Source organism: Psammomys obesus, unplaced genomic scaffold (assembly GCF_907164565.1).
Source record: "Psammomys obesus unplaced genomic scaffold, mPsaObe1.curated_primary_1811, whole genome shotgun sequence".
Classification (NCBI taxonomy): domain Eukaryota; kingdom Metazoa; phylum Chordata; class Mammalia; order Rodentia; family Muridae; genus Psammomys; species Psammomys obesus.
The window spans coordinates 966,620-986,127 of record NW_026596120.1 but is presented as its reverse complement, the minus strand read 5'-3'; the positions used below and the strand labels follow the sequence as shown (position 1 = coordinate 986,127).

Below are 19,508 nucleotides of genomic sequence, written 5' to 3'. Positions count from 1 at the left end.
TGTGTGTGTGTGTGTGTGTGTGTGTGTGTGTGTGTGTGTGTGTGTGTCAGGTATTGTGCATCTGCGCGTCTATGATGTGTGTGAGAGAGTGCTCACATGCAGTGGTGCAGTGGACAACCGTTGGGAGTGGGATCTCTCCTTCCAACTTTATGTGGGGTCAAACGGGGGTCTCCAGGCTTACCTGGCTTCGCCTGCTAAGCCATTCTGCTGCTCTTGCCTTACTTTAAATATATATATATATACACACACACACACATATATATATTCTTTGACAAGTTCATATATATGTATATGCGTGTATATGTGTATAGACAGTGAGTTTAGTCATCTTTGCCCCGGTGGTTCTCTTGTATCCCCCTCCCTCTTCCCCCTCCTTCTCCTGCTGAAACCCTTCTTCATGTCTCTTTGTGTGTGACCCACCAAGTTTAATTAGAGTTACTTAGGTGAGCACGGGCAGGAGATTATTTACCAGAGCAAGCGCAACTTCTCAGTGACTGCATCTCTGAGGAAAGCCCCATTAACTGTGGGGCCTCATGAGCCCTCCCTATCCATGTTTTTTTGTAGCATCTTTCCTTAGGCTCTGGCCCTTAATATTCTCTCCACTCCCTCTTCAACATACGATGCTGTCTGAGCCAGAGGGTGATTCAGATATCCTGTTTAGGGCTGAGTACAGCCCCATCACCAACTCTTGGTATTTTGGACAGCCGTGCTCCCTCATTAACTGCCGCCCACAGCTGTAGGAAGTTTCTCTGACCAAGGCTGAGAGCTGCACTAATCTGCAGGTATACATATGAGTGTTTAGAAAGCAAAACAATAGTAGTAGATTCCTTTCTGGGGCCTGTGAGTGCCTCAGCAAGGGGCTCTTGACTAGGTTTATAGTATCAGCATGGGTTCCCCACTGTGGAGCAGGCCTCAAAGCCTAACAAAAAGTAGTTGGTTACACCTATTGTAATTATGCCAGAGTTGCACCAGTAAGCCTATTGTACCTTTCAGGCTGGTGGTGTACCTCTCGGGGTTCACATCTGGGTAACACTGTTGATGGCTTTTCTCCCCAGCTGCCTGGCTCAGAAAAATGAAAGCTAGAAAGCAGGAAGAATGCTTCGGCTCTGTTCAGCTTCATTTCTGCGTTGTGTATCTGAAGTGTGTAGTTGGTTTTTCAGCAGCAGGGTCTTACAAGTATGTTCTCCTAGGCAACCTAGTTGCTGTTGCCTTAATCCTACTCTCTTCCATATGCACAGTTTGTACATAGACTTTTTTAGCCCTTTATTTTACTGGTGGTTATAACTGCTTCCTCTCCCTCATTCTAGGCTCCTAATCGTGAGCTCATGACTTACTGGCTACAGGAGCTTCAGCAGAAAAGATGGGAGTATTGCAACAGCCTCGACATGGTGAAGTGGGACAGTGGGACTTCCCCAACTCTAGGGGATTTTCCTAAGGGGCTTGTAGCCAGAGATAACACAGGTAAGACACAGTAGAAGGTTCCATATCTGTTCTTTCAGGTAGATAGCCATTTGACACAGCAATTCAAATTAGCAGTGGGTGAAAATGAACTCAGAATGAAAATAATGTCAATCTTTTATGAATGTACTGCAGTCCATAATGCCAACTGCTCCAGGGACAGCCATTTTCAAGCTAGTACTAGCCTGGGTGGCCAGGCAAGGCTGATCCAAGCATATTTGACTACAAGGCTGGCCCACTTCCTGCCATAATTAAAGATGAGGTACACTCACCTATGTATTCATTGTATTCATGTTTGGACCAACTTTCTGAAGCTTTGTATTTTGAATGTGGCATTCCACTGGTTATTTTCTAGTATTCTTAGGAAGGCTTTAACAGCCAAGCACTGATTCTGTTTTATTCCAGTTTCATGGCATTTTCATAGGTTCTAGTAAGTCCTGGCCATTGGCACCCAAGTGAGAATGTGCTTTTATACTTGAAAAGCAAAATCTAAACACCATGATCTTCCCATGACTTTTAATTGTATTGAGCCCTCTAGAAAGAATGAGTCAGTTATTTGCAAACCATCTTACTGACCTACCTCTCCCCCTCCAAAGGCTATAGGGTGAGGCTGCTTTTTGTGGCATCCTTCTGTTAGCTTGTTACAACAAGCCTGGAGCTCCTAAGCCCTTAAATGAGCTCTAAAATGGCCAGGGCATTGTATTAGCCACTTAAAATTATATTCGTGCACGTGTGTGTGTGTGTGTGTGTGTGTGTGTGTGTGTGCGCGCGCGCGCACCCCTGTATGTGGTATGGTGAGCATATATAAAGGTCAGAGGACAACTTTCAGGTGTCACTTTTCTCCTTTTACCATGTGGGTCCCGGAGATGAATTCAAGTCATATCATATCCTCAGCAACAAGCACATTTACTCACTGAGATATCTTGCCAGGCTTGTATTAGCATTCCTAGTTTTTGTTTTGTTTTGTTTTGTTTTGTTTTGTTGGTTTTTTGGGTTTTTTGTTTGTTTGGTTGGTTGGTTTGGTTGGGTTTTTTTGTTTGTTTTTTGGTTTTGTTTTTTTTTTATTTTTTGAGACAGGATATAACTATGTAGCCTTGGTTAGCCTGAACTCACTATGTAAACCAAGCTGACTTTAAACTCATAGAGATCTGCCTCCCTCTGCCTCCGGAGTGCAGGGATTAAAGGTGTGTGACACCATGCCTGGCCTGTACTAACACTACAAAAGAATGTGCATTAAAACTGAAACCAGCACAGGGTTTGTTGTAGCACTTCTGTGAAAAGTTGTGGTCTGCACTCCATAAAGCATGTGGGACCCTCCGTTCAGCAAAGCAAGGGCAGTGACATGTGCTCTCTGAGCACATAGTAGCTGCTTTCTCTGGACTCAGTCACTATCTTACGCTCTCGGATTTGCCAGCCTTGCTTTTCCCAGTTAGGTGTTTTTTTTTTAGTGGACTGTCTATCTTGTCAGTGAGAGGATATTGCGTGTTTGCACCTGTGGATGTTTTTCTAGGAGCCCTTGTCATGGAGTCTTACCATTCTAATTTTCCTAAGAGTAGAGAGGAAGCCTTTATATTCAAGAGCATGGCCCCTTCTGCTTTAGAAGTGGCTTACTGTTTCCTGAGGCATAGTTTTGTTTTTGTTTTTTTAATTAATTAATTTTTATTTTCATTCTTTTGAGGCAGACACTGTAGGCTAGCCTTGGACTCCCACTCCTCCTGCTTCAACCTCTCCATGCTAGATTACATGTTTGTACTACTACACTGGTTTATGGGACACTGGAATATGGTATGCAAGCACTGTATCAACTGAGCTGCATCTTTATTTTTGTTTTGTTTTGTTGTAGGTTTTTGAGAGAGTCTCATGTAGCCCAGGCTAGCCTCAAACTCACTTTGAAACTAAGTGATAACCTGGAACTCCTAATCCTCCTGCTTCTGCTCCTAGCCAATAGACTGAAGTATTCAGAAGCCACCATTAGTGTTCTTTCCATGAGAAGAAGCTCTGTATCAGTTTCAGGATCACTCGGGACCGTGGAAAGAAACTATAAAGCCACAGAGAGCCCCCATGCTGGTGGCTTATGCCTTTTTCACTGAAGATACTCCATTTGCTTTCACTCTGGGGACATAGATCACTCCTCTCAAGCAAGGACTCAGATGTGTAGCTGAAAGGAGGGTAAAGTGGAAGCACCTAGTCTTGGAGTCCCTCTGTTATGTTTTTCCTGCCTCCTTGCAAACCAGAATGGTTAGGTTGGGAAGCCAGAAGAAGCATCTTTAGCTAACATTTGGTTCTCTTTTCTGGTTTGGGGATTCTAGCTATGGGAATTTAGAGTTTGTGCCATGCTATTTGTTCATTCAGCAAGTGCCTGAGGTGGGCCGAGATTTCTCCCCTCAAGTGTCCCCATCAGCCAGAATGTTTATGCAGAGACATGCAGGAAGTGTCAATGAGGGCAAGTGCAGGGCAACCTGGGCCCTTCGAGGGGTTGTTGGGGGTCTCTCTAAGGACACGATGGCCAGGATTCAGCCAGTAAAGGGACAGAAAGGGAGATGAAATGGAAGAGTCAGAGAAGAGCCCTTTCCACACTGCTGCAGGTCAGTAGGGCTGCAGGGGTCAGCCAAGCCAAACCTGGAGGCCCAGCCAGCCCTGGAACAAACTGGGAGAACCTGCTGGCTGGCTTAAATGTGAGATTTTCACCTAAAGCACAATGGAGTTTTGAAAATGGTGTGTATAGAAATGACTAACCTTAAATAGCTTCGAAATTCTAGATAGCTTTAAAACCCATAGCTATCTAAAAAGCGAAAAATTCCAGAGTAGAGCTCTTTTACTGAGATCTGCCAACGTAGGCCGTGTGGGCACCAAGGCTGTGAAGAAGGCGGCCCTGGTCATCATTGAGAAATACTATATATGCCTGGATAATGACTTTCACACCAACAAGTGTGTGCGTGCAAGAGCTTGCCATTATCCCTAGCAAGAAACTCCACAACCAGATAGACAGCTGTGTCATGAATCTAATGAAGCGGGTTCAGAGAGGTCCTGTGAGAGGAATCGCTATCAGGTTACAGGAAGAAGAGAGAAAGAAGAGATAATTATGCTCCTGAGGTCTCAGCTCTAGCTCAGGAGATCATTTAGGTAGATCCTGACACCAAGGAAATGCTAAAGCTTGGATTTCGGCAGTCTCTCCAACTTGCAGGTCACTCATCCTACAGTTGGGATGAATTTCAAAACACCATGTGGAGCTGTTTAAATCTGTTCTGTCATATTTTCAATAAACACGAAAACAAGAAAAAAATTCTAGAGTAGAAAGTCAAGAAGACTGGGGGCTGGCGAGATGGCTCAGTGGTTAAGAATGCTTGTTGCAGGAAATCATGAAATTTGCAGGCAAATGGTGGGATCTAGAAAAGATTATCCTGAGTGAGATATCCCAGAAGCAGAAAGACACACAGTATATACTCACTTATAAGTGGATACTAGACCTACATAAGATAGGATAAACATACTGAAATCTATACACCTAAAGAAGCTAAACAAGAAGGAGGATCCTGGGTAAGACGATCAATCCTCACTCAGAAAGACAAATGGGATGGATATTGGAAGAAGGAGAAAACATGAAACAGGATAGGAGCCTACCATAGAGGGCCTCTGAAAGACTCTACCTAGCAGTGTATCAAAACAGATGTTGAGACTCATAACCAAACTTTGGGCAGAGTACAGGGAATCTTACGAAAGAAAGGGGAGATAGTAAGACCTGGAGAGGACAGGAGCTCTACAAGAAGAGCAACAGAACCAAACTATCTGGGCTCAAGGGTCTTTTCTGAGACTAACACTCCAACCAAGGTCCATTCATGGATATAACCTAGAACCCCTTCACAGATGTGGCCCATGGCAGCTCAGTATCCCAAGTGGGTACTGTCTCTGACAAGAACTCAGTGGCTGGCTCTTTGATCCCCACCCCCCCTTCGAGGGAGTAACATCCTTGCCAGGCCACAGAAGAGAACATTGCAGCCAGTCCTGATGAGACCTGATAAGCTAGGGTCAGATGGAAGGGGAGGAGGACCTCCCTATCAGTGGACTTAGAGAGAAGGAAGAACGGAAGGCAGGATTGGGAGGGAATGGGAGGGGGCTGGGATACAAAGCAAATAAAACAATAACTAATATAAATAAAAATTTAATTTAAAAAAAGGAATGCTTGTTGCAGGAGACCAACAAAGCTGGTCCTGCAGAGACGGGATGCACCAACCAAGGACCATACATGGAGAGGAACTAGACCCCCTGCTCAGATGTAGCTGATTGGCAGCTCAGTGTCTATGTGGATCTCCGAGTAAGGGAAGCAGGGGCTATCTCTGACATGAACTCAGTTGCATGATTGTTGATCAACTTCCCCTTGGCAATGCAGTCTTGCCAGGCCACAGAGAAAGAGGATCCAGGCAGTCCTAAAGAGACTTGATAAGCTATGGACAGATGGTAAAGGAGAACTCCCTAGGGGAAGGGAATGGGAGAAGATGGAGGGAGGGTGGGACTGGGAGGAGTTGAGGGAGGGGCCTTCAATCAGAATATAATGAATAAATATAGTGAATATTTAATGAAATATATAATGAATAAATATATAATAAAAAATAAAAATATCTTGAGCAAGATAAGGAAAAAAAAAAGAATGCGGGTTGCTCCTCCAGAGAACCTCAGTTTGTTCCCAGCAATCATGTCAGTTGGCTCACAACTACCTGTAATCCAGTTCCAGGGGATCCAGTGCCCACTTCTGGTCTCTGTGAGCACCTGTACACACATGGCATATACACAATGACATACACACATAAATCTTTCTAAAGAGAAGGCTGTATTTTAGACCGCTTCATTTCATCGTCAGAGGGAGAAACTGGCTAAAAGATAAATTTTGTGGTTATATAGCAGTGTCCTGTAATATTCTGTAGCCGTGCTATGGTTAATGGCCCACCCTAGCTTGAATGAAAGATGACTGGTTTTCATAACACTGATTTGCATGAAATATAAAACTTGTCCTACTGTTGTCCCCTAGTCACCCAGTCACCTCTCCCAGCTGAACACTTTCATCTCTAGTCTGAGTGTCCACCCATCATGACCCAAAGTTGCATGATTGCAAGTTTATGTGTACTTAAACACATAAAAATTAAGGCACCCAAAGTCAGCATAGAGAAGGCCAGAAAGAATTAACACTTTGCATGGAGAACCAAGTGCTGATCTTGGAAGGTGATCCTGCCTGGAAGCCTTGTGGGCCTGGCTTGAAGGCTTTGATATCTACTGGTCGTCGGGCTGTTAGCGGGCCACTTACCACAACTACAGGAGTACACTGCCGTGCAAGCGAAGTGTGTCCACTGCCCATATTGCAAGGATTGAAAGGGAAAGCATATTGCCAAGGGTAGAGAAAATACCCACGCGTGCGCACACACATGTACCTGATAATGTGGTTATGAATAGGTGTTTCACTGCATTTAATAGGAAACTGGATTAACAAGAACATTATTAATTTTTCTCGCAGACAATTCAAAGCTAGAGCTCTCCATCCTAAACCACGTCCAACTGGCCCATTCTTAGGACTAACTTTCTGACTCTTGCTCACTGTCTCCTCATATCACAGGAGGACACTTCCACAGAAGCCTTCAGCTTCTCATTAGCAATGACTCTCACATGGCTATTCCTCGTGTCTATATCAGATCCCTGGAAGGGAATAGGGGGAGCTGAGTACTTCAGCTGGGCACATGGCCATTAAGACCACAGGCTCCTGAGAAGCTGGCATGAACAGCTGCTTGTGAGCTGGCACGGGCACATAACTGCCTGTGTTTCTGTATTTTGTGCCTTTATAGTAAGGTTTTTCAGTTTTCAGTCAGGCGTTAGAGAGTGGGGTGACTTTGTGCCTCTTTATGTGTTCTGTTATTCCTTCACAGCTTGGCTTCTGAGGTGTGCCTCAAGCACCATTCCCCACTGTCTGTTGGATAAGGACCTAGCTTCAAATTATTACTTTGGAAGGATGTAGATGCAGAACAACTATCTACATGTAGAGATCTTTATAGCCTTTAAGAATCAAGGGTCTGCCTACAGGTTTTCATAGCATTTGAGGATCCACATACTGAATACGGAATCTAGATGTCCAGTCCACTCGTTTACTTCCTTCTTGGTAGGACCTGGCTCGTGGCAAGACTTCTTGGGAATCAGCCATGTGAAAATACTTACCACCCTGTCTTCTCTGCCCCCCACCATGTGAGTTAGTCCAGGGGAGGTGAGTCTGCGCCTCAGGCAGACTGCCTTTCTATGGGTGGAATTTGGTAAGAAAATTGCGAAAACAGCTTGAGGTGACCACACACTTCCTCTGCAGCCGTGCAGCACCTCCTGTAACCGTCACACCTTCTGTGGCTCCCCGTGAGCAGGCGGACTCAGCAGCGTGGGCAGGGGTCCCTCTAGGCCAGTGGGTCTCAGCTTCCCTAATGCTACGACCCTTTAATGCAGATCCTTGTGTGGTGGTGACCCCCAACCATCAACTTATTTTTGTTGCTGTTTCATAACTGCAATTTTGCTAGTTGGCCCCTGTGAAAGGGCTGTTCGACATCACTACCACCACAGAAGGGGTCATGGCCCACAGGCCGAGAACCACCTTTGGGCTGCAAGGAGGCCTGTGGGTGGGCAGAGAGCTGCCACTAGCATCGCAGTAGTCATGCTCCGTCCTCTAATGCCACAGTCCTGTGCAGTGATCACAGTTGTGTCTCTGTTACCATGTTTGTGAAATGCTATGAAATACCATGCAGTATTTTACATATGAGCCATGGCGGTCAGCAGTGTTGTCTCTGACAGGCGTGTATTGCCATGGTTCAGCACATCCCAACATCCCCTTAAGGAAACAAGATGTTCTCAGAGCCAGGTTCTTTGGAAGTCAGGCTGTGGGCGAGAGGGCAAGGGGGAGATGATACGTGGAGTGAAAATCCAGCTCTGTGTGCAGGAGCCTCTGGAGGCCCGGAGGAGGAACCTTTGAAAGGAAACTGCCTCGAACTAGCCAGGGTTTGGTCCCATGGAGGCATCTGGAACCTGGCTGTAGGTTTGAGTCTATACAGGTGAAGGCAGCGGTTCCATGAGTATAGATGGCAGCTGGGGCTGAGATTGCTGAAGAGCAGGGAGGAATGGGAGTGAATCGAGAGAAGCTGAGTCTAGTATACCCCTCCTAATTCAGAGGACTTACCAGGAAATGGCAGGAAGAGAGAAGCCGGGGGAACCATAAGCATCAGTTCATTGAGAGCTGTGGAGGCCTCTGCCACCTCCTGCTTAGTTTCCTCAGCCCACAGGAAGCCATTCTTGCCTCATAGCAAGAATGTCATTACTGTCATTAGGCATTCAGCCAGCTATGTTACCCATTTCACTTGAGCCGTTCTGTGGCTAGGTGTTAGTTATTTGATATTAGTGAATCAGGTCTCAGGCTATGTTTAGGGGGGAACATGGACAGATGGTCGAGCCTTGACTTAGGCACATAGGCTAGTTCAACCTGGGGGCTCTCAGAACCCTGTGGCCTGTCTCACCATGGGAACTGCAGTTTCACAAAGATAACCCTGCTCCTTCTGGCTACTCACCCCTTCCCAATCTAGATCAAAACTCAGTTTCATTCAAAAGCCTTTCGGCAGCTAGGATGGTAGCTCTGTGGTGGAGTTTTGTCCTTTAGCACAAGATCCTAATCCTCATTAACTGTATCCAGTTCTTCCCTACCTACTATGGTGATGCCAGTTCCTTGCTCTCCAACACTGGCGTGGGGTGAACGGCCATCTCCCAGTGTTCTTCCCCATGGAAACTCTGGGACATGCATGTTCTTTGCTGCATACAGGGGTCTCCGGCAAGGTGAGTGTAGGCACTCTAGTGGGAGAGCTTTGACTGGAAACTGAGCATTTCAGGGGAGCAGAGACTGCCTCTGGTCACTGGCATCCAAGGGCTTGCCATGGAATAGGGCTCTGGAAGGGCAGAGTCACAATCTAAGCTCCTTCCAAGGTTTCATCAGGCACTGGAAATGCCTAAAAAGAACAGAGGACACCTTCCAAGGCAGATTTTCTTTCCCACTTCAGTTGCAAGACAAAGGACATGGCCTAAGCAGCCCCACCCCTGTTCTTCCATAGGCTTCCTGCACCCTAATGTTATGGCACACACTGAAGAGAAGCCGGCAGCTCCACAAAAACAGACAAAAACAAACTGACACTGCAATAATCATAAAAATAAACTCGGGGCTGGAGAGATGGTTTAGCAGTTAAAGACACTTGCTGCTCTTCAAAAGAACCTGATTTCAGTTCCCAATACCCACATGAGGTTTCATAACCCATCCATAATTCCAGTTCCAAGGGAATTGATTCCCTTTTCTGATCTCCATGGGTATCAGGCATATATATAGTAAACATACTTATACAGATAAAGTACTTAAACACATAAAAATTAATAATCAAATAAATAAATGAATACACATACTCAGCTAGGAAATTAGGAAATTGCTTTTTTTCTTTTTCTTTTTTTTTTTCCCCAGGTAAAGTGGTAACTTTCAGAGATTGTTTCTAAACAAGCCCCAGTAGAAATAATTTTTGCAGTGTGTTCTTCCATGATCTGCCTGAAGACCCTCTCTGCCCCCTCCCCCTCCTCTAAAGTCCTTCCTGGGTGGACTGTGGGTTGCTGCAAGCCGTGGGGGTTTTGTGATAACAGGTAGTTGGCCACATCCGAGGGTGACAGCCCTTGCTCCTGAGGGGCCTCACGACATCACTGCCAGCCCACACAGGATACTGCACCTGCTGACTGTAGCAAGGAGCGCAGTTGGTTGCTTACTTCCTGGCTAGGCTTAGAACTGCCGTGCTCTTACTCAAGCTGAGCCTGTAGGAGACCAGCCTTCAGGAAGTCTGTGGGACAGCGCTGCCTTCCTCTGAAGTAAAGTGTAGAGCCTCCATCTCTATGAGCCTGTGGAGTAACGCTAGTACTCGCGGATGGTGAGTGCTCGCTGTTTTGGCTGTGAGGTTCTGAGCAGCTGAGTCTCCTCTGCTTCCTAGCCTCTGATCACTGCCAAGGCAGGTGACTGTTACCCCTGACTCAGGGTTTTAGTGTCCTGACACAGTAGCTAAAGTTTGGGCTGAATTAGTGGTGTGTGAACTTTTCACCTTTGCTTATTAGATACTCTTTCCAAATGAAGTCTTAACGGGGACCGCAGCATTTAAGTGTAGAGGGCCACCCTGCCTACCCCTCTCCCTCTCCAGCAGTCCCCAGATGTCTCCTGGAACGCTGAAGCCCAGAGTGAGGGTCTGACTACCAGGACTTTATGTGTTCTGTGGTGACTGGGAGCTTGCCATGCTGACCTTTCTGAAAGAATTCTCCATCAGGGTAACAGCTCTGTGTCATTGGTACTATTCTCTTAGTGCTTAAGACATGATAACATACGCATAGCCTGTGTCTTGTTCCCCCTGACAGAAAGCAGTTCTTTATTCCTGTCACACTCAGGATGCTTTCACAGGGCATTCTTGGAGCCTTTTCCACTGACACAATAGTCAAGGTGGTGACCTGCCTATAAAGTGAAAGCCCATGCAAAGGATTCCCAAGTGGGACATCTGTTTCTAAGAATTACTGCTGTCCAGGATGTCTTGATGAGTCTTTTGTGGAGACCAGTCCTAAGCAGCCCTCGGGTATGCTAGTGCAATTAGAAACTAATTTTCTTCTTGGCTGTCGGTGGCTAGCAGTTCTACTCTAATTGTGTTTTTGTATTAATATTGTAAATATTTTGTTAAAAAGACATGTTGCAGGATATTTGATCACATTCTGAACCTTGAGATTGTGAACTAGAAAAACCTGTTGTTGTGGTGTGGCTCAGCCCTAGCACACACCTTTAACCCAAGAGCTTTCTGTAAACAATAGCTAAGTAAAGCCAACCAAATGTCAAGAGGTAGAGCAAACAACCAGTTGATAGGGAGTAAACATATGAAAACACAGGAAGGAGGGACATAGAGTTGAAGGGTATTTAAGACAAGGTGGAGAAGGAGAAAGGGCTTTTTCTCCTTCTGGGACATCGATTGCGTAGGAAGGTCAGCTGGGTGCTTTCTCTGCCTCTCTGAGCTAGTAGGCTTTTACTCCAGAATCTGGCTCCTGGGTCTGTATTGGTAAAATAGACATTTGGGATTTTGTTTCATAACAACAAAGACATGTAGACCAAGTTGATTATTATGAAATAACATGAAGTTCTATTAGCAAATATTCCTTGTTCTCAGACATTACCACTGGGAAAAATACAAAATGTTTAGATTGTAGAAATATTTCTTTAAACATGATGCAAAATGAGTAACAGTATTATCTTCATGTTTGGTAGATGGCTTCATCAGTTACTATTTTTTATAACATTTTATTTCCTATTCCTACCTGCTTTTATAATTTTGAAATGATTAGCATGTTATTTGAAGCAAATATTATTTAAGCTATAAATGATATTTTTAGGTAAATTTTGGGCATTGTAGTATTTCAAGCTGGAACATCTTTAGATGTTACATTTTATACAAAAGAATTTTATTTATGTGTATGAGTGTTTGGCTGGGGGCAGGGTGTGGTGTGGTGTGTTTGGGTTCTACATGACTGCAGTACCCCTTCCAAGCCAAGAGAGAGCATCACATCTTCTGGAACTGGAGTTAACAGACAGTTGTGAGCTGCCATGTAGGTGCCAGGAACTGAACTTCGATCCTTTACAAGAGCAGCCAGTGCTCTTAACCACTGAGCCAACTCCACGGTCCCCAAAGCTTATATTTTAAAGAAAAGTTTTGAACTTGAGTCATGTTTGGGTATCAGTGCTTTTACCTGTGAGTTTACTGAGCTGATGTGCTGTGAGAAAACTTATCTTATTGCCGTCACAGTTTATACATACTAGAAAACATTCATATCCATAATCTCTATTTTCCTAGAAGAAATGAATAAATAGAGTATACAGTTCTGATCCACACTTACTATTTTAAACAACACTTTAATCCTGGAAATTGTTCCTTATCAATAAAGATGTGTGGACCCTGCCACATAGTTACTCATCAACAAGACTAGAGGGCAACTCTAGGCTTTTTCTCTCCCTGGACCAACACTGTCAATTTTGGTGGTCATAAAGCACCTCGTAATCTGACCTTGAGAAACATGGTTCTTAAGATAAAGAGAGCTCAGGAGCACAAAAGCCAAACAAGGGCCACGTTTTTATATATCTGCCTGATATTCTTAGGTTGTGTAGCAAGTCAGTGTTTTATCTGGGATGGCAGGTTTCCTGTGGAAGTTTGGGTTAACTGACAGTTGTTTACCTTTTTTTTTTTTTTTTTTTTTTTTTTTCAGATATAATTTCTCAGCACCCAAATCCTTCTGCAGAAAAAGCCAGAACTGTGCTCGCTGTGGAAGCTGCCCCTGGAGAGCTGGTGGGAGACCGGGCCGCTCAACAGCCAGCCCCCGGGCATCCGAATTCCATTAACTTTTACTCTCTGAAGCAGTGGGGTAATGAGCTCAAGTGAGTCTTTTGGAAGTAGCATATGCTATTGAAGATGGATTCTCTCTGATAATGAGTTATAATGTGGGTTATATGTATATATGTGACATTATAAATCCACTTTCCGTTTATGAAGGGTCTTTGTGCTCTGCAGTATACTTTCACATAGGCCACTTTTTCAAGCTTTAAACAGTATGTTTGCTCCGTCTCTGGTACCAGGCCAAGTAGCATCAATAATCTCATCTGACTGCTTGACTCTGTGCGGTACATCAGATGCCTGGCATTTTACAGACACTGAAACTAGCTGAAGGGGGAGGGGAGGTGTCTGAGATCACAGGCCTCCCAGATGCTGGGCTTGTTGCTCTTCCAGCCTCACCCTGCTCCCAAATCTCAGGACTGGCCCAGAGTCTTGGCTGTGGGGTTCTGTTCTCTGTCCGTGTGTGGGCCAGTGAGGTAGGTTTTTGTTTGCTTGTCTTATTTGTTGTACTTCATTAGTTTTTAAGAAAGGCCTTATTGAGATATAATTCACCCATTTGCAATATAGTATTTGGTGGTTTTTCATATATTCAGAGTTATACAATCAATATTATAACATTTTGTTGTTGTTTTTGCTGTTGTTGCTTGGTTTTCTTTTGCTGTTTTATTTTTCGTAGCTGGGGTCTTGCCAAATGGCCAAGCCTAGTCTTGAACTTGTAGCTATCCTCCTGTCTCAGCTTCCTGAGTCTACGATATAGACATATGTGGGCCTGACTTAATTTTAGAACATTTTTGTCATCCCTAAAAGAAAGCCTTTGTCAATCCTTTCCTGCCTCTCTTGCCTTCTTCCCTCCCTCCCCACCTTCAGTCCTAGGCAACCACTAATCTGTGTTGTGTCAGTGTGGATTTGTTTATTCTGAACCTTTCATGTAAGCGGAAATTTCACTTAGCATAATGTTTTCAAGATGTATCAAGGTAGTGGTGAGAATATCATTTCCTTTTATGGCTACATGATATTCCCTTGTATCCTATCGTAGTTCCATTTCCTGCTGCTGTGGAAAAGCACTGTGACAAAAGCAAGTCTATTTACCCGGCTTACAATTCCAAGTTACACTCTGTAATTGTGGGGAAGTCAGGGCAGCAAGAGTCTGAAACAGCTAGGCAAGTCCCAGACAAGAGGGGAGAGGAAGGATTGCATGCATGTTGTGCAGCTCACTTCCTCCTCCTATCTATAGCCCAAGACCCAAAGGCTCTTCCCTCATCAACTACTGTCATCAAGACAGTCCCCCACAGGCTTGCCCACACTCCAGCCTCATCTAGACAGTGTTCATTGAGGCTCTCTTCCCAGATGATTCTAGACTGTGTCATGTTGACAGCTGAAGCTATGTCATAAGCCAGGTTTTGGTTATTTTGCTTATTATTGTTCGTTAGTTGGTGAACATGAGTTGTTTTTCATTTCTTGGTTTGTTTGTTTTTTTAATGCGTATATATGCATGTGTGCCTGTGTGCGTTTTCGTGTAAGAACCAATGGAGGCCTTGGACCTAGACTTACAGATAGTTGCAAACTGACATATAGGTCCTCTGCAAAAACATAGAAATGCTCTTAATTGCTTAGCCATCTTTCCAGCCCCTCTACTTCTTCACTGTACAATTAGTGGTGCTGCAAACACTTGTGTGCAAGCTTTTACATGGACACAGTCTTGTGTCTGTTGCTCAGCACCTACAGTTGCTAGACCTGTGATGAGTATAAAGAGCTGCTGGACTGTCCCAGTTATTCTGTCTGACACAGTGTGTCAGCAGTGTATGGCAGTGCTCTTTATGTATGTGTGTCATATACTCACGTGTGTGCACATCCCTGCACCCATGTGTGAACATCAGAATCTCTGCTTTATCCCTTGAAATAGATCTCTGGACCTAGAGCTATTACTCTCCTGTATTTACACACACACACACATGCACACACACACACACACACAGTCCTAGTGAATGTGGGTACACACACTCACAGTCCTCATAGTCCTCGTGATCCAGCTGTATTCACACACACACAGTTTTGGCTACAGGAGCACACCTGGCTTTAAAAAAAAAATGAATTCTCAAGTGTTCATGCTTGTCTAGTGAGCAGTCTTACCTACTGAGCCATCTCCCCAGCCCAAACTGTCATCTTTTTGATCCTAGCCATACTACTACTATGACTTGGCTGATGTCTTATTGTGGAATTGGTTTGCATTTCCATGATGACTAACAACACTGAGCATCTTTTCTCCTGTGGCCGTTTATTCATCATCTTGGGAGCAGCATAATGTTGGATCTATTCAGATCCTTTGCCTGTTTTAAATTGCACTGGCTTTTTATTATTGAATTGTATGTACTATTTGAATGGAGAGGATTCACAGATGTTGGCAACGGGGCATTTGGTAGACACAGAATCTTAGAAGACTTGGCTTGATTTGGAAATCGGAGTTAGTAGGAAGGTTTGTACTCTGTGCATAGATCACCGGAAAGCTTTCTCCTCTACCATAGGGCCCAAATCATGACCAGTGTACTGTCAGCCAGCTGTGCTCCAGCAGGCCCACTACGTGTTCAGAATGTCCTAGAAGACACTGTTGCAGCAACTGCCCTCCGCATACGTCTTCCTATGTATGCCTTTGTGGTTGTTTGTATATAAAGTCATTTTGTGTGTGTTCTCAGCACTTCAGAGATAACTCTTATTGGAACTGAGTAGAATGTGGCAGGGGTCTCCAGACTTCAGAAGACCAGCACTTGTGAAAAAGCTCACTATGAGGCTTGTCCATTCTGCCCCTGGCCTGAGCAGCGGTCTTGGCCCTCCGGACCTGCTGTGCTCCAGCCCATCCACATCCTGCCCCTCTTGCCTCTGACCATGTGCTCACCCCTGCATCAAAGAGTCATGAGTGCAGCAGCTCCCAGCCTCTTCATTTGACACTTGAGGTTTTCAACAGTGTGACTCAGTCTGTTGGGTAGCTGTTTTCCAAAATTCTCATTCCCTGGACCTCTACATTCTGGCCATTTGCTTCCTTCCTCTCCATCCGAGAGCCTCTGCCTGTCTCTCTGGCAGGGAGCCTCTTTCATCTCATGGAATCCCACTTGCCTTGTGGACATCTGACTGATCTGATAGAGCCGCACTCAGTATTTCCCAACCTCCAGGGGAAGTGAGTGGAGGAGGGAAGGGTGAGCTGCCTCCCCCAGGCCCTGCACTATATCATGCTTCTCAGTAACGAAAGAGTTCTATGCTCCTAGAAATGTCAGGAAACCACAGACACTCTTGCTTCATTTTTCATGTTAAAAAGCTGAGGCTTAGAGAATTAAAGTGACTTGCTCAAGGCTGCATTACAGGAGTGGGTGACAGAACTGAAAGCCACCCCAGATCCTCTTGCTGAGGACTTCATCTTCCTTTCACTCTTCAACATAAGAACATATCTGGGAACTGGGCATGATACCTGCAATGGCCAGCCTGTGCTGCCTGGCAAGATAGTCTCAATAAAACAGTAAGATCACATGGAGAGGACTGTTAGTTAGCCAGGTGTTTGTGCATCGCCTCCTGCTCTCAGAGTAGACAGTCAGTGAGGTGGAGACAGGCCTGTAGTACTGGGAACTTCCCATTTCCCTGAGCTTACAGTGAGTATTAAGTGTCTCTGCCTGGAAAAGAGAACGTATGTCACTTTTGTTCGTGATAACTCTCAGAGCAAGTTCGGAGTTAGTATCAGTAGAAGCCACAGCAGCTGTGCTGGGGTAGCGTGGCCGACTCCTCCAGAGAATCCTCGGCTGTGCCACTTCACAGTCCGATGTTTCAGGCAAGTTGCATACCATTCTGGGCCTACATTTCTCATGTGTAAGCCACTGTGTATACCTCGTGAGAAGGACTGGATGATAACAAGTTTATATGAATAAACAACATGGGACTCGGTTTTAAGGAAAGTGGGTGTCGCCGTTTTTTTGGTCTCTGGCAAGCCACTGTGGAGCTGCACAGGACTGCTCTCTAAGAAGCAGGATGCTCAGACAGGTTGCAGGTGGTTACAGTCAATCTTTTCTTTTTACTTGTGGGCATGTTTTAGGAAGGTTAAAACAACATGATCTGGGTGAGTGGAGAAGCTTTTCTTACTATTCCAGGGATAGGAACGTGCTAAGCAAGCTTGTGCCCTCTGAGCTACAGCCCCAACCGGGAGAGACCTGAATGACCTTAGAAATGGTAAAGCCACTTCTCTCAAAGAGGAATGGCTCAGATGGTTTGTTTTTGTAATGGAGTTAAACCAGTACTAAAATTAACTGTGGCCAGATTTTGAGGATGACCTGTGCTTCTGTGTGTATTGATTGTATTCACCACTTCAGTTGGGCCTTCCATGAGACACCCCTGTGAACTGAGAATGTAAATTTCACACTTGTCTAAGACTTGAGGGCCTTGCTCCCACAACTGAGTACAGATTTGTAAGAGTCTAACAACTGATGGCTGTCTTAATTACTTAGTTCAGTTGTCATGATAAAGTATCATAACCAAGGCAACTTGTAAAGGAAAATGTTTGATTTGGGGCTCACAGTTGCAAAGGGTTAGAATCCCCATTGTGGTGGGGAGCATGACGCAGGCAGGCAGGCAGGCATAGTGCTAGAGCAGTAGCTGAGAGCTTACATCCTTATCCACAAGTAGGAAGCAGAGAAAGCTAATGGGAATGACCTGGGCTTTTGAAACTTCAAAGCCCATCCCCAGTGACATACCTCTTCCAACAAGGCCATACCTCCTAGCCCTTCCCAAAGAGTTCCACCAGCTGGGTACCAAGTATTCAAATATATAGGGGACATTCTTCAAATCACCAGGGATGCCCATTGTACCTGTTTTTGTATTATGTGATTGAATCATTTAATAATCCTTCAAAATATAGAAATTTATTATTGATTTAAAATCAGTTAGATGCTGAAGGGGAAAATTGATAAAGGTAATCAAGCCAATAAAATATTTTTGAGAGAATGTTGGTGAAATGGTTGTGAGGAATCAGGGGGAAAAAAACTTGTTAAAAGCCTGTAGGATTCTAGGCCTACATTGTAGGTGTATGTTTTTATTCTGTTAAAAGCAGCAGCAGCAAAACAGGATTGGAGATGTGACATCTTACAAGTGTGGCTTATCCAGGCTAGGCACGCCGCAGCCAGTAGCCCTGGCAGGCAGGTCCACTTGCACACTCCTGCATAGGCACCTCCGTTGAAGGTGTGGTTACTTTTACTTGGTTTCTTGCTTTAATGACTTCCTCATTTAACCTACCCACCATGCAGTTCACACCAGGTAAGGAATTAGACCTCAGGTGAAGTGTCAGGTGGCATATGTGAATAATCACTGCCTCACTAATCACTATCTGGCTGACTGTCAGTGCTCAGCCAATGGGGCTAGAGGATGCAGAGCTGCAGGCATTGCAGCTCTTGGCATTGCTCTAACTCTTCAGGGCAGTTAACGTGGTGGGCCTTCCCTTCATGTCAGGCGGAGAGCCTCCTGCCCCCTTCCCCACATGCATGGGAAGGCTCAGCTTGCTGGGAAGGTGTGCCCACCTTTCGAGGTTCTGCTGGTTTTCTGCTGGTTCTGCTGCTGGCTGTGTCCTGGCCCTTTTTTTCTGCTTTCCTTATGACCCCTCAAGCTTGGTAGCAACGTCAGTTGTGTACATGACTGAGATTCCCAGGAATCCAGTGGTTTTGCCATCTAGGGCTATGCCTGGTGGTGACTCATCTCTTTGAAAGACAGAGCCAAGCCAGTGCCTAGACATCTGGTACGCTGGCGGAGTCGTTTATGTTTTCCATGTTGTAAGGCATAGCTCAGTCTTTGCCAAAAAAGATGAGGTACGTCATCTTGTTGCTACCTCATGGGTGTTTTCAAAACCAGGCCTTCTGAGGGTAGGGCGTAACACAGGGAAGGTGGTGGAAGAGGTTGGCCAGGTTGTGTGTATGTTGCCACGTCAATGCCTGGCCTTTCCACTTCCAGGGGCCTGTTCATGATCAGAACCACTGTAGCTTTAGGGAAATCATGGTGGTGGCTTGCAGACCTTAACCATGGCTGGGATGACATCTGACTCAGTATAGAAACCAGGTCCAAGAGAGTGTCCGTCTGTGCCTCATCTAAGGTCATCAAGGAGCAGCTAACCCAAGCCTCCTATTTTCTTTGGGGTTGGGAGCTACAGGATTGGAAGCAGTCTGCATCTTCTGCTGGCTCTGCTGGATCCACTTGTTGCGGGGGCCAAGTTCTCCGTGGCCTGGATCAATGCATTTTGCTCAGTTAGCCTTCCAAAGGCTTCTCATTGCCTCAGATAGCCCAGCATGACCTCCCCACCTCAAGATCCTTCCTGTAATCACAACAGCGGAGTTCCTTTCCTGGGATTTAGATGTGGACATGGTGGGCAGTGGGCTTATTATCCCACCACAGCAGCACTTTCCATTGGTTTCTCCTTACTCTCTGTCCAGCCTTCTCAGCACTTCTCTATCTCCTGTTGGAACACTGGCCATACACAGAGCTTGGACCCTCTGGCCTAGATAAGCCCAGAGCCACCAGACTCCAATGCAGCCACCCACTAGCTGCGTTCAGCCTGTCCTCTTTCTTAGTTGTGTTCCTTCTTGATGGTGA

General features: G+C 45.3%; 1 protein-coding gene and 1 pseudogene across 2 annotated transcripts in view; both read left to right on the top strand.

Annotated features, from left to right (window-relative positions):
* Positions 1-19,508, top strand: part of Tbc1d2b (TBC1 domain family member 2B) — a 76,093-nt gene that overhangs the window by 21,184 nt on the left and 35,401 nt on the right. For both annotated transcript variants that reach the window (XM_055629676.1, XM_055629675.1), the window contains exons 2-3: positions 1,308-1,461; positions 12,775-12,943. In XM_055629676.1, the coding sequence (XP_055485651.1) occupies positions 1,308-1,461; positions 12,775-12,943 (323 nt within the window). The remainder of the gene's footprint in view (positions 1-1,307; positions 1,462-12,774; positions 12,944-19,508) is intronic.
* On the top strand, positions 4,004-4,696 carry LOC129693124 (40S ribosomal protein S17-like; annotated as a pseudogene).